A 14,863-nucleotide genomic window follows, 5' to 3' on the forward strand; every position below is an offset into this window, starting at 1 on the left:
CGAAACAGCCTATACTTGTCAACTAACACAGCGTCAGGAACAAAGACACTAAGGACAATCACCCACGACAAACTAAAAGAATATGGCTGCTTAAATATGGTTCCCAATCAGAGACAACGATAAACACCTGCCTCTGATTGAGAACCACTCCAGACAGCCATAGACTTTGCTAGATACCCGACTAAGCTACAATCCCAATACCAACACCAAAACCCCAAGACAAAACACACCACAATACAAAAACCCCATGCCACACCCTGGCCTGACCCAATACATGAAGATAAAAACAAAATACTTCAACCAGGGCGTGACACTGGTGCTCACCTTTTAGAGCGCTGTCAGTTGTATCCCATACAGTGCTGTTGTCATGCCCTGGGGCCTGTTGCACAAAAGTAGAATTAAGACATCCGGGATAAATGACTAAGCTGAGCTCAATGAAGCCAAAACATGTGCGTCCAGGCTTAATTGGTTGCACAAAGACCAAGCCAGGATGAGCAGACACGGATTCATTAAGCCGGGTGAAACCAATCCTGGATAGGTGCGCGCTCACGGTTCACTCAAATAGACCCCGCCACAGATCACAGATTAACTGACTTACCATGGCAACTAGAGCCGCGTACTTTTCCCCGTCGGAAGCACAAATCCTCATGGAGGCATACGAGGAGGTAAAATATATAATTAAGAAGAAAGGCAACACCGCCACAGTGATAAAGCAAAGAGAAAAAGCGTGGCAAAGTATTGCAGACCGCCTGAATGCGTAAGTAGTGCACAATTACACACTCACCGCTCCGCTGAAACATCACAATTACAATTCAAATATTTAATTCACATCTCCAAAAACGCAGTTGTACTGTAATTATGAAACGGTTAAATTTTTTAATTGAAATACACTGCAGATATGAGTGAAATTGTGTAAAGTAAGTCCATCACACTGTATAAAGCTATGATAAATTATTATTAAAGCCTTACATTATTATTTAACGTTACTACGCTCAGTACGGTTTAATCTTAGCCGTTGTACTCTGCTTCTTATGTTGTCCACCGTTTTTTTGTGTTTCTCCTGCTTTCATTAATGTAAAGCTGCTTTGACAGAATGAAACAATTGTGAAAAGTGCTATATAAATAAAATTTAATTGAATAAATAGATGAGCTATAATAATAATCACTTTAATTTATATAGCGCCTTTCAAAGGACCCAAGGTCGGTTGCTCACTGCACTGCAAAAATGTCTTTCTTACTTAGTATTTTTGTCTTGTTTTCAGTAAAAAAAAATATCTAAAAAACATCTTGAATATTTTCTTGAGCAAAATTACCTAGGAAAATAAGCAAAAAAATCTGCCAGTGAAACGAGAACTTTTCTAAAATTAAGTGTTTATGGAAAAAGTAAACTTATTTCAAGAGAATTTTTATTATATTGACAGATTTTTTTATTTGCTTGTTTTAAGCACACATTTACTTAAAGTTTATATTTTTTGTCTAAACTATACTTATTTTGCTAGGTCATTTAGCAAATCAAGAAAATACATCTTTATTTAATTTTTTTATTTTTATATTTTTACTGAAAACAAGACAAAAATACCAAGTAATTTTTTGCAGTGTGACTCCATTAAATGTGTGTGTGTGTGTAGATTAAACAAGAACGGGCCAAAACGGACATGGCAGCAGGTCAAAATCAAATACAAGAACATTCTGCAGAATGGTATGGTCCCTGACTAATATTTAACAAAGCACAAGCATATATTGTACCCAGAAGGTGCCTGCTCACACATTGTCTGTACTGTTTTAGCAGTGAAAAAGAATACCCACAGACAAGGCACGGGTGGTGGGTCACCAAAGGCTGACCTTACCCCAGAAGAGGACATGTCCTTGAAGCTAAATAAAGGCAGGCCCGTCTTCGAGGGGATCCCTGGGGGGAAAGAGACGAGCATAGGTTCCTCCCAAGATGCCACCCGCTTCATTCAAGGTATGTCCTTCCATCTCTACATGGGATACAACCACATTCATATTGAATCAATTTGGACTGTCTGACTTTGGTTTACCTATTGCCTTGCAGTGTCTGGCAGCACTGTGTTCCTGTTAGAGCCACCAGCACAAGCACCAGACGATGCTGATCCAGTGAGTACTCCATCAAAGGCATACTGTAGGCCTGGCATGTCTTGTCTACTAGCTTCAATATGAATCCGATTAAATGTGATAGGGTGAAGGCCCCAGTGCAGCAGCAACAGCACATGATGGAGACGATGATGATGAGGAGGAGACCATCTCTGGATTCCAGAAGGCATGAGGTATCATGGTAAGACTGTGAAAGTACTATTTACTCTACAATGGTGAGGAGTCCTCATCAAAATCAAAAAATCTAATTTCTTTTACAGGACCCAGATGCTATACAGTGGGAAAACCAGCCTGGCAACATAGTGCGTATTAATAAAAGGACACCACATCCTGCCAAATTCCAGCTGCGCTAATTGTATTGTGTTCACAGAGCTCACAAGCTATCAGAAAGTTGTATGGCAACCACCTCCGGCGCCAAATAGAACTGGCAGACAGACATTCAGTACAAGAAGAAAAAGATGGAAAATCTTGCACTGGAGTCCAAAATAAAAAAGAGGACAATTAGGAAACTGGTCCTTGAAATAAAAAAACTTGAGAGGGAGGTGAGATATGCCTTCAATGTACACTAACTGTAACACAAATGTATTAATCATTATTTGTATTTCCTCCCCCAGCTCCAAGAAGATGACACGGCTCAAAATAAAAATTAGGTATATTCTCGTAAAGTCAAGTGAGCCATGACATATGAGCTCTTATTGTGAGCACACAGGACGGTGGCATCTTTCTAAGGTTTTTTTTATTTTCCCAGCAATCAGTACAACCAAGTCATCGTTATAAGGCATCGCCCTCTTTTGTCCACCCCCCCAGCACCAGGTGTGGCCACTAGCCTATATGAAGGCCCAAAATTGTGTGTTCCTTTCTGCTCTGACAATGGCATGCCCATTCGTGCGAGATGTGTTGGATGAAGAAGCACTTGTGCTGAGGAGAGCCTTCAGGCGAGAAAGGGTCTTCAGGGACCGGTTGGACCCACTGGCCTTCCCTGACGACCATCTATATGAAAGATACAGGTTTTCTGCAGATGGCATCAGGTATCTATGCGGACTACTGGGTCCCAGGATTAAGCACCGCCCTGCACGGAGCCATGCACTGAGTGTGGAGCAAATGGTTTGTGTGGCCTTGCGCTTTTTTGCTAGTGGAGCCTTCCTGTACTCAGTGGGGGATGCAGAACAGCTGAACAAGGCCACAATTTGCCGCACAATAAGGAGTGTGTGTCTGGCTATCAAAGCATTAGCAGATGTCTTCATCTCCTTCCCTGGCCACAGAAGACTCTGTGACATCAAAGAGGAGTTCTATAGGATTGCAGGTAAGAGCATCTACAAATTACAGGACAACTGTTAACACATAGTAGGATACTCATTACTTTGTGTGACAGGTTTCCCCAATGTCATTGGTGCAGTGGACTGCACACACATAAGGATAAAAGCCCCCTCAGGTGCCCATGAGGCCGATTTTGTGAATAGGAAATCCTTTCACAGCATTAATGTTCAGGTGAACATAACTTTTTGATATTGTCCATTGACGAACACTCTGCATTGCCAGTGATGTGCATTGAATTGTGTAATATTCCTCATCTTATGATTTCAGATGGTCTGCAATGCTGACTGTGTGATCAGCAATGTTGTGGCAAAATGGCCTGGCTCAGTCCATGACTCCAGAATCTTTCGGGCCTCTGAAATCTATCAGTGCCTATCACAAGGTAAGCCACACAACCCCTATTTATAACCATCATGGCTGTGTCAAGAATATCACTGTGTTTATGAGGTAGTAATGATGAGATTTTGTGTTGACAGGTGAATTCTCTGGTGTGTTGCTGGGAGACAGGGGTATGGCTGCCAGCCTTTTCTCCTGACACCTTTCACAGACCCCAGGAAGCACAGCAGGCCTACAACCATGCCCATGCCAGGACCAGGGCCAGAGTTGAAATGACCTTTGGCCTCCTGAAGGCACGCTTTCACTGCCTTCACAAATTAAGGGTCAGCCCTGTTAGGGCATGTGATATTACTGTGGCTTGTGCTGTCCTCCACAATGTGGCCTGCCTGAGGAAGGAGAGGGCCCCCAGAGTGCCACCAGCCATGGACTGGGACAATCCGGCAATCTTCCCTGATGACGACAGTGGTCGGCTGCTGAGGGACCAATATGTGTTGAATTATTTTAGTTAGTATGTGTGCTTTCAATTTTGGTTAAATATGTCCTGCGGTGGCAGAGGAATTTGGGTTTTTTGGGTTCGTTTTTTTACGAATTTGGCCTCTTATGATGTTTGTGCGGTATACTGTGTGTAATACAAGGCTGCAGGGAGGCTACTGCATCCATTCATTTGTCTGTTCAGTTGATGTGTATGGATTTGTCCTGCATTTATTTTAGTGTGCAGACATGCAGGGTGTGTTATATACAGACCTTTGAATGTGTATGTATCATTTTGTATAATATGCTTGGATTCTGTGCTTTCCATCTTGTAGAGTCACTGTGACTTCAGTTTCGAAAGGAGCTGATGGTTTACCTGCTTTGTTTTGTCCTTATTCAATAAAGGAACATAATGTTGCACATTGTGTTTTTATATTCATATGGAATGTGTATTTGTTTATATGACAGAGTACTAGGGCCACACTGAAGAAAAAGGATAAAGTCATAAATTTATGAGGCTGGTTCTTTCTGCAGAAAAGCTACATATTGTTTTTACAGTTTTGATACTTATGACAATGTGATACTTAATATTCTGGCACATCAGCATGTCTTTGTTTATGAAACCATACTGAAGTACAATTTCACGAAATGCCCCGCATCTGTCATTTTAACAACTGTCCTCCTTTAAAACAACTGGTTACAATATTATGACTTGTCTTTTTTTCCTCTGTGGCCCTAATATTCTATCATTTTATATATAGTCTATGGGAAACTGTAAATTATCTAATGATAGCAACATCTAAAAATCATTTTTTATCCAAAATCATTGAAATTAATGATCACAAACGTTTAAATAATGACAGTGGGTCTAGTTATATGTGATAACAATGTATAGTGAGCAGTGAAATAACTATTGGTTTCCATTTGTGGTGACTGCTGACTGACATTAGGGATGAGATTAAATAGATCGTGGAATTTAGCCTGGTCTGGAGCAGGCTAGCTCCACAGAATAAATCTCCATGGTAATTTATACCATAACATATCCTCCTGCCCCCTATCCATCTTTAGTGCAACCGGATTACGGATCAATTGAGCCAGGATCACCAAGATATCCTGGCTTAATCCCTTATCCTAGTTTTGTGCAACAGGCCCCTGGCCTTAGTATTCTGTGTTTTCGTTATTATTTTGGTTAGGCCAGGGTGTGACATGGAGATTTATGTGGTTTGTTTTGTCTGGGGTTGTTTGTAGTTATGGGATTGTGGTTAGAGTAGTACTCTAGGTAAGTCTATGGTTGCCTAGAGTGGTTCTCAATCAGAGGCAGGTGTTTATCGTTGTCTATGATTGGGAACCATATTTAGGCAGCCATATTCTTTGGGTCTCTTGTGTTTGTTTGCACCAGATAGGCTGTTTTATTTTTTTTATTTTTTTATTATTATTATTTTTTTCTTTCTCTTTCCTCTTCCACGGTTCTTGTTTTGTAGATTGTTGTATTTTCATCTTTATTAAAGATGTACAAAACTAACCACGCTGCATTTTGGTCCGCCTCTCTTTCACCAGAAGAAAACCGTTACAGCTGTAAAGCCGCGACCCTGAACTCTGATGTCATGTACTGCATTTCACTTTACAGCCACTGCTTCTAATTTAGGTGCTTATCATTGGACAAATGTGCCATTTTAAGGGCTACAACTGTTTTAGAACGAAAGGAAATTCATTGATGATGAATGGAAATGGATGAAAATGAGTGTGTGTGCCGAGCGGTTGTCACTTTGTGTGTGTTCATGGTATGCTCTGGATCTGTCAGAGGAAATGATGTACAAACCAGTGGAGGCTGCCGAGCCGAGGACGGCTCATAATAATGGTTGAAACAGAATAAATGGAATGGCATGTGTTTGATGTAATTGCTTCCATTCCACTTATTCCGCTCCAGCCATTACCATGAGCCCGCTCTCCCAAATTAAGGTGCCACCAATCTCCTGTGGCACAAACCCATACTTCAGTCCACATCATCCACAGTCTCTGTGTGCGTGGGTGTGAGACAGAGAGAGTGATGTGTGTGTGTGTGTGTGTGTGTTAGGGTTGGGTCTGCATATGATAATATCGAGTATCTGCTATATTTGACATTGACGATATATGGTTGAGAAATCGTGATGTACAAGACGATACCCTATTTGAACTTTACAAATCAAACCTGTATCAATATGTTCAAAGTCTAAATGAATTAACTAGGCCTTGTTTTTTTGTTGCTATAAGAGTATTTATCATGAGAAGGTGACTATAATATCATAAATAAGCACACAAATAGCACAGTCTGGAAGTATTGTCGTTAACTGTGTAAAATGCATACTATTTGGGTGATTTGTATGTTGTGTGTGTGGTGGGGGGATCCAGACAGCCTGTGGATGTGTGTCAGGGTGATATGCATCTCCAGGAGACGATGGGATTCCTGTTGACACTTCCTGCTCTAGAGTGACACACACACACACACACACACACACACACACACACACACACACACACACACACACACACACACACACACACACACACACACACACACACACACACACACACACATTTCCCCTGCAGCTTCCTGGTGTGGCTGTGGCTCAGGTTTGGTTGCTACTCATTGTCAGGTGTGGATCTCTGTGGTCAAATGCGATTATTAACGTGGAGCAGAGCTAATGGAGATTTACTCCTTATGGAACAGAGGGAATCATACTACTGGGATCTGAGTCATAGTTTAGCCTCCTGTCCTCTCCCGTCTTCCTCCTGTCTACCATCTTCCTCTCTCAACCTTTCTCTCCTTCTCTTCCCCTCTTTCTCTTTCTTTCTCTCCCCCTTTCTCTCTTCATTACCCTCTCATTCCTAAGTGTGTCTTAGTGTGTGTGTGTCTTCCCCCTCTGCCTCTATCACCTGGCCATTAGAGTGAGAATGATGGTCCGATGGTCTCCCATGTCTCGCTGCTCCAAAAATAACAGAGCCCATTTCCCGCCTGTTAAGAGGCGATTTCACACCAATCTGAGCCGCATTGCCTGGGCTTGTTAGAGCGAGAGAGAGAGTGGTGGAAGGAGATGAAGAAAGAGACAGAGAGTGATATACAAAACATTAGGAACACCTGCTCTTTCCATGACAGACTGACCAGGTGAATCCAGGTGAAATCTATGATCCCTTACTGATTTCACCTGTTAAATCCACTTCAATCAGTGAAGATGAAGAGGAGGAGACAACCTTCTTCCCACTAACGCCCCTCCTTCTTCCCATTGACACCCCTCCTTCTTCCCACTGACACCCCTCCATCTTCCCATTGACACCCCTCCATCTTCCCATTGACACCCCTCCATCTTCCCATTGACACCCCTCCATCTTCCCATTGACACCCCTCCTTCTTCCCATTGACACCCCTCCATCTTCCCATTGACACCCCTCCATCTTCCCATTGACACCCCTCCTTCTTCCCACTGACACCCCTCCTTCTTCCCACTGACACCCCTCCTTCTTCCCACTGACACCCCTCCTTCTTCCCACTGACACCCCTCAATCTTCCCATTGACACCCCTCCATCTTCCCACTAACAAATGGCACCCTATTCCCTATATAGTGCACTATAGTTCACATAGAACTCTGGTCAAAAGTAGTACATTATGTAGGGAATTGCTATTGGGGACGTACACTACCTGTAATTATTAACTGTATCGATCACTAGTTCAGAGATGTCCTTAGACGAGTCCTGAAAGCTCAATACATTATTCATTGCAAGAGAGGACATTTAGTTAGATAGAGAATGTGTGTTTGTGGGCTAAATTGATCTACCGTGATCTAGCTTATGGGCATACACACACACATCCATGCACACACACATCCATGCACACACACACACATCCATGCACACACACATCCATGCACACACACACACATCCATGCACACACCTCCATGCACACACACATCCATGCACACACACATCCATACACACACACATCCATGCACACACACACACACACACACACCCATGCACACACACATCCATACACACATGCATCCATACAAACGCATCCATGCACACACACATCCATACACACACATCCATACACACACGCATCCACACACACACACATCCATGCACACACACATGCATCCATACACACACATCCATACACACACATCCACACACGTCCATTCACACGCGTCCATACACAGACACACATTCATGCACACGCATTCATATACACACATCCATACACACACACCTCCATCCTATGCTAGCTTGCTACCGATGGCCCGGCTTGCTGTCTGAATCGCCATGACCCCAACCAACCTCACTACTCACTGGACCCTTTTGATCACTAGCCTAAGCATGCCTCTCCTTAACGTCAATATGCCTTGCTGTTCTGGTTAGTGTTTATTGGCTTATTTCACTGTAGAGCCTCTAGTCCTGCTCACTGTACCTTATCCAACATATTAGTTCCACCACCCACACATGCGATGACATCTCCTGGTTTCAATGATGTTTCTAGAGACAATATCTCTCTCATCATCACTCAATACCTAGGTTTACCTCCTCTGTATTCACATCCTACTGTATCTTTGTCTGTACATTATACCTTGAAGCTATTTCATCGCCCCCAGAAACCTCCTTTTACTCTCTGTTCCAGACGTTCTCATTGCTTTTAGCCATACCCTTATCCTACTCCTCCTCTGTTCCTCTGGTGATGTAGAGGTGAATCCAGGCCCTGCAGTGCCTAGCTCCTCTCCTATTCCCCAGGCGCTCTCTTTTGATGACTTCTTTAACCGTACACTCTGCCAACCCGGATGTTCTAGCTGTGTCTGAATCCTGGCTTAGGAAGACCACCAAAAATTCGGACATTTTCATCCCTAACTACAACATTTTCAGACAAGATAGAACTGCCAAAGGGGGCGGTGTTGCAATCTACTGCAAAGAAAGCCTGCGGAGTTCTGTCCTACTATCCAGGTCTGTACCCAAACAATTTGAACTTCTACTTTGAAAAATCCACCTCTCTAAAAACAAGTCTCTCACCGTTGCCGCCTGCTATAGACCACCCTCTGCCCCCAGCTGTGCTCTGGACACCATATGTGAACTGATTGCCCCCCATCTATCTTCAGAGCTCGTGCTGCTAGGCGACCTAACCTGGAACATGCTTAACACCCCAGCCATCCTACAATCTAAGCTTGATGCCCTCAATCTCACACAAATTATCAATGAACCTACCGGGTACCTCCCCAAAGCCCGTAAACACGGGCACCCTCATAGATATCATCCTAACCAACTTGCCCTCTAAATACACCTCTGCTGTCTTCAACCAAGATCTCAGCGATCACTACCTCATTGCCTGCATCCGTAATGGGTCAGCGGTCAAACGACCTCCACTCATCACTGTCAAACGCTGGAAGGATATTGATCTCATCCTGTCAGTAGCGGATGCCTGGTTATTTTTTTTTAAATGTCTTCCTAACCATCTTAAATAAGCATGCCCCATTCAAGAAATTTAGAACCAGGAACAGATATAGCCCTTGGTTCTCCCCAGACCTGACTGCCCTTAACCAACACAAAAACATCCTATGGCATTCTGCATTAGCATCGAACAGCCCCCGTGATATGCAGCTTTTCAGGGAAGCTAGAAACCAATATACACAGGCAGTTAGAAAAGCCAAGGCTAGCTTTTTCAAGCTGAAATTTGCTTCCTGCAATGCTAACTCAAAAAAGTTCTGGGACACTGTAAAGTCCATGGAGAATATGAACACCTCCTCCCAGCTGCCCACTGCACTGAAGATAGGAAACACTGTCACCACTGATAAATCCACTATAATTGAGAATTTCAATAAGCATTTTTCTACGGCCGGCCATGCTTTCCACCTGGCTACCCTTACCCCGGTTAACAGCACTGGACCCCCCACAGCAACTCACCCAAGCCTTCCCCATTTCTCCTTCTCCCAAATCCAGTCAGCCGATGTTCTGAAAGAGCTGCAAAATCTGGACCCCTACAAATCAGCCGGGCTAGACAATCTGGACCCTTTATTTCTAAAATTATCTGCCGAAATTGTTTCCACCACTATAACTAGCCCATTCAACCTCTCTTTCGTGTCGTCTGAGATTCCCAAAGATTGGAAAGCAGCTGCGGTCATCCCCCTCTTCAAAGGGGGGGACACTCTTGACCAAAACTGTTACAGACCTATATCTATCCTACCCTGCCTTTCTAAGGTCTTCGGAAGCCAAGTCAACAAACAGATTACCAACCATTTCGAATCTCACCATACCCTCTCTGCTATGCAATCTGGTTTCAGAGCTGGTCATGGGTTTACCTCAGCCACACACAAGGTCCTAAACGATATCTTAACCGCCATCGATGAGAAACATTACTGTGCAGCCGTATTCATTGATCTGGCCAAAGCTTTTGACTCTGTCAATCACCACATCCTCATCGGCAGACTCGACAGCCTTGGTTTCTCAAATGATTGCCTCGCCCGGTTCACCAACTACTTATCTGATAGAGTTCAGTGTGTCAAATCGGAGGGTCTGTTGTCCGGACCTCTGGCAGTCTCTATGGGGGTGCCACAGGGTTCAATTTTTGGACCGACTCTCTTCTCTGTATACATCAATGATGTCGCTCTTGCTGCTGGTGAGTCTCTGATCCACCTCTACGCAGACGACATCATTCTGTATACTTCTTGCCATTCTTTGGACACTGTGTTAACAACCCTCCAGGCAAGCTTCAGTGCCATACAACTCTCCTTCCGTGGCCTCCAATTGCTCTTAAATACAAGTAAAACTAAATGCATGCTCTTCAACCGATCGCTGCCTGCACCTGCCTGTCCAACGTCACTACTCTGGACGGCTCTGACTTAGAATACGTGGACAACTACAAATACCTAGGTGTCTGGTTAGACTGTAAACTCTCCTTCCAGACCCACATCAAACATCTCCAATCCAAAGTTAAATCTAGAATTGGCTTCCTATTTCGCAACAAAGCATCCTTAACTCATGCTGCCAAACATACCCTTGTAAAATTGACCATCCTACCAATCCTCGACTTCGGTGATGTCATTTACAAAATAGCCTCCAATACCCTACTCAACAAATTGGATGCAGTCTATCACAGTGCCACCCGTTTTGTCACCAAAGCCCCATATACTACCCACCATTGTGACCTGTACGCTCTCGTTGGCTGGCCCTCGCTTCATACTCGTCGCCAAACCCACTGGCCCCATCTACAAGACCCTGCTAGGTAAAGTCCCCCCTTATCTCAGCTCACTGGTCACCATAGCATCCCCCACCTGTAGCACGCGCTCCAGCAGGTATATCTCTCTGGTCACCCCCAAAACCAATTCTTTCTTTGGCCGCCTCTCCTTCCAGTTCTCTGCTGCCAATGATTGTAACGAACTACAAAAATCTCTGAAACTGGAAACACTTATCTCCCTCACTAGCTTTAAGCATCAGATGTCAGAGCAGCTCACAGATTACTGCACCTGTACATAGCCCATCTATACTTTAGCCCAAACAACTACCTCTTTCTCTACTGTATTTATTTTCTTTATTTATTTTGCTCCTTTGCACCCAATTATTTTTATTTCTACTTTGCACATTCTTCCACTGCAAATCCACCATTCCAGTGTTTTACTTGCTATATTGTATTTACTTTGCCACCATGGCCTTTTTTTTTTGCCTTTACCTCCCTTCTCACCTCATTTGCTCACATCGTATATAGACTTGTTTCTACTGTATTATTGACTGTATGTTTGTTTTACTCCATGTGTAACTCTGTGTTGTTGTATGTGTCGAACTGCTTTGCTTTATCTTGGCCAAGTCGCAATTGTAAATGAGAACTTGTTCTCAACTTGCCTACCTGGTTAAATAAAGGTGAAATAAATAAACATCCATACACACATATCCATACACACACATCCATAATCACACATCCATTCACACGCATCCATGCACACATTCTGTTTACTGTACCCACTGAAGGAGAACAGAGTTCCATGCTAATGTGTTGCCATGGGAACCATGATACACAATGGAAAGAAACAGATATATCTAGTGAACACCCACTCAACTAACAACCCGTAGCATGACCCACCATTGACCCATGTACATCAGACCCCTAGCACGACCCACGTAACTCACATCCTTAGCACGACCCACCCTCATCCCACGTACTCCACACCCCTAGGATGACCTACCCTAGTTCCACCCACCTCACACCCCTAGGACGACTCACCTTAGACCAACCCACCTCACCCTGCTTTAAAACATAAAAAGTTCTGTTAACTCAAATGGTTTGAGGAAACCAATTGACTTGACTCCTTTGAATAAAACAACTAATTTGTAGTTTTAAAGTTAACAGTACTCAATTACAACCCAGACCATCCACCTCACCCATCAACTTGCATGGCAACAATATGGTGCACTTTACCAACATGTGGTATTATTATACACTAGTGAGTCTTCACAATCTCTCACACACCTGCCCACACACTGTGTGTGCTTCTCAGAGGGAGTGTGTGCTTCTCAGAGGGAGTGTGTGTGCTTCTTAGAGGGAGTGTGTGTGCTTCTCAGAGGGAGTGTGTGTGCTTCTCAGAGGGAGTGTGTGTGTTTCTCAGAGGGAGTGTGTGTGCTTCTCAGAGGGAGGGTGTGTGCTTCTCAGAGGGAGTGTGTGTGCTTCTCAGAGGGAGTGTGTGTGTTCTCAGAGGGAGTGTGTGTGTTCTCAGAGGGAGGGTGTGTGAGGGAGGGTGCTTCTCAGAGGGAGGGTGTGTGCTTCTCAGAGGGAGGGTGTGTGCTTCTCAGAGGGAGTGTGTGCTTCTCAGAGGGAGTGTGTGTGCTTCTTAGAGGGAGTGTGTGCTTCTCAGAGGGAGTGTGTGTGCATCTCAGAGGGAGGGTGTGTGCTTCTCAGAGGGAGTGTGTGCTTCTCAGAGGGAGTGTGTGTGCTTCTCAGAGGGAGTGTGTGTGCTTCTCAGAGGGAGTGTGTGTGTTTCTCAGAGGGAGTGTGTGTGCTTCTCAGAGGGAGGGTGTGTGCTTCTCAGAGGGAGGTGTGTGCTTCTCAGAGGGAGTGTGTGCTTCTCAGAGGGAGTGTGTGTGCTTCTCAGAGGGAGTGTGTGTGCTTCTCAGAGGAGTGTGTGTGTTCTCAGAGGGAGTCAGAGGAGTGTGTGTGCATCTCAGAGGGAGTGTGCTTCTCAGAGGGAGTGTGTGTGCTTCTCAGAGGGAGTGTGTGTGCTTCTCAGAGGGAGAGGGAGTGTGTGCTGAGGGAGTGTGTGTGCTTCTCAGAGGGAGTGTGTGTGCTCTCAGAGGGAGTGTGTGTGCATCTCAGAGGGAGTGTGTGCTTCTCAGAGGGAGTGTGTGTGCTTCTCAGAGGGAGTGTGTGCTTCTCAGAGGGAGTGTGTGTGCTTCTCAGAGGGAGTGTGTGTGCTTCTCAGAGGGAGTGTGTGTGCATCTCAGAGGGAGTGTGTGTGCTTCTCAGAGGGAGTGTGTGTGCTTCTCAGAGGGAGTGTGTGTGCTTCTCAGAGGGAGGTGTGTGCTTCTCAGAGGGAGTGTGTGCTTCTCAGAGGGAGTGTGTGTGCTTCTCAGAGGGAGTGTGTGTGCTTCTCAGAGGGAGGGTGTGTGCTTCTCAGAGGGAGGGTGTGTGCTCTCAGAGGAGTGTGTGTGCTCTCAGAGGGAGTGTGTGAGGAAGTGTGTCATCTCAGAGGAGTGTGTGTGCTTCTCAGAGGGAGTGTGAGGGAGGGTGTGTGCTTCTCAGGGGTAGGGTGTGTGCGTCTCAGAGGGTGTGTGTGTGCTTCTTAGAGGGAGTGTGTGTGCTTCTCAGAGGAAGTGTGTGTGCTTCTCAGAGGAAGTGTGTGTGCATCTCAGAGGGAGGGTGTGTGCTTCTCAGAGGGAGTGTGTGTGCGTCTCAGAGGGAGGGTGTGTGCTTCTCAGAGGGAGTGTGTGCGTCTCAGAGGGAGGGTGTGTGCTTCTCAGAGGGAGTGTGTGTGCTTCTCAGAGGGAGTGTGTGTGCGTCTCAGAGGGAGGGTGTGTGCTTCTCAGAGGAAGTGTGTGTGCATCTCAGAGGGAGGGTGTGTGCTTCTCAGAGGGAGTGTGTGTGCATCTCAGAGGGAGGGTGTGTGCTTCTCAGAGGTAGTGTGTGTGCGTCTCAGAGGGAGTGTGTGTGTGCTTCTCAGAGGGAGTGTGTCAGAGGAAGTGTGTGCTTCTCAGAGGGAGGGTGTGTGCTTCTCAGAGGGAGTGTGTGTGCATCTCAGAGGGAGGGTGTGTGTGCTTCTCAGAGGGAGTGTGTGTGCTTCTCAGAGGGGTGTGTGCTGTGTGCTTCTCAGAGGGAGGGTGTGTGCTTCTCAGAGGGAGTGTGTGTGGTGTGTGCTTCTCAGAGGGAGTGTGTGCTTCTCAGAGGGAGTGTGTGTGCTTCTCAGAGGGAGGTGTGAGGTGTGTGTGCTTCTCAGAGGGAGGGTGTGTGCTTCTCAGAGGGAGTGTGTGTGCTTCTCAGAGGGAGTCTCTCAGAGGGAGTGTGTGTGTGCTTCTCAGAGGGAGTGTGTGTGCTTCTCAGAGGGAGTGTGTTCTCAGAGGGAGGGTGTGTGCTTCTCAGAGGGAGTGTGTGTGCTTCTCAGAGGGAGTGGTGTGTGCTTCTCAGAGGGAGT

General features: G+C 45.3%; 1 protein-coding gene across 1 annotated transcript; it reads left to right on the forward strand.

Moving 5' to 3' along the window:
• The first annotated feature begins 2,268 nt into the window (after positions 1 to 2,268).
• LOC127931220 (putative nuclease HARBI1) lies at positions 2,269 to 6,915 on the forward strand. The gene is made up of 6 exons (XM_052523216.1): positions 2,269 to 3,140; positions 3,246 to 3,415; positions 3,485 to 3,600; positions 3,697 to 3,808; positions 3,903 to 3,930; positions 6,867 to 6,915. Exons 1-6 carry the CDS (start codon positions 2,944 to 2,946, stop codon positions 6,913 to 6,915), a joined length of 672 nt encoding a protein of 223 aa, XP_052379176.1. The 5' UTR covers positions 2,269 to 2,943.
• Positions 6,916 to 14,863: the final 7,948 nt, after the last annotated feature.

Source organism: Oncorhynchus keta, chromosome 1 (genome assembly GCF_023373465.1).
Source record: "Oncorhynchus keta strain PuntledgeMale-10-30-2019 chromosome 1, Oket_V2, whole genome shotgun sequence".
In the NCBI taxonomy this organism is placed as follows: Eukaryota; Metazoa; Chordata; class Actinopteri; order Salmoniformes; family Salmonidae; genus Oncorhynchus; species Oncorhynchus keta.

What these genes read in the sequence shown, in the direction of transcription:
- LOC127931220 (XM_052523216.1), top strand. Translation starts at nt 2,944, where the DNA reads ATGAAGGCCCAAAATTGTGTGTTCCTTTCTGCTCTGACAATGGCATGC. An exon ending in TTTTCTGCAGATGGCATCAG is followed by an intron (nt 3,141 to 3,245) that starts GTATCTATGCGG and finishes CTTTTTTGCTAG; the next exon opens with TGGAGCCTTCCTGTACTCAG. An exon ending in CTATCAGTGCCTATCACAAG is followed by an intron (nt 3,809 to 3,902) that starts GTAAGCCACACA and finishes TTGTGTTGACAG; the next exon opens with GTGAATTCTCTGGTGTGTTG.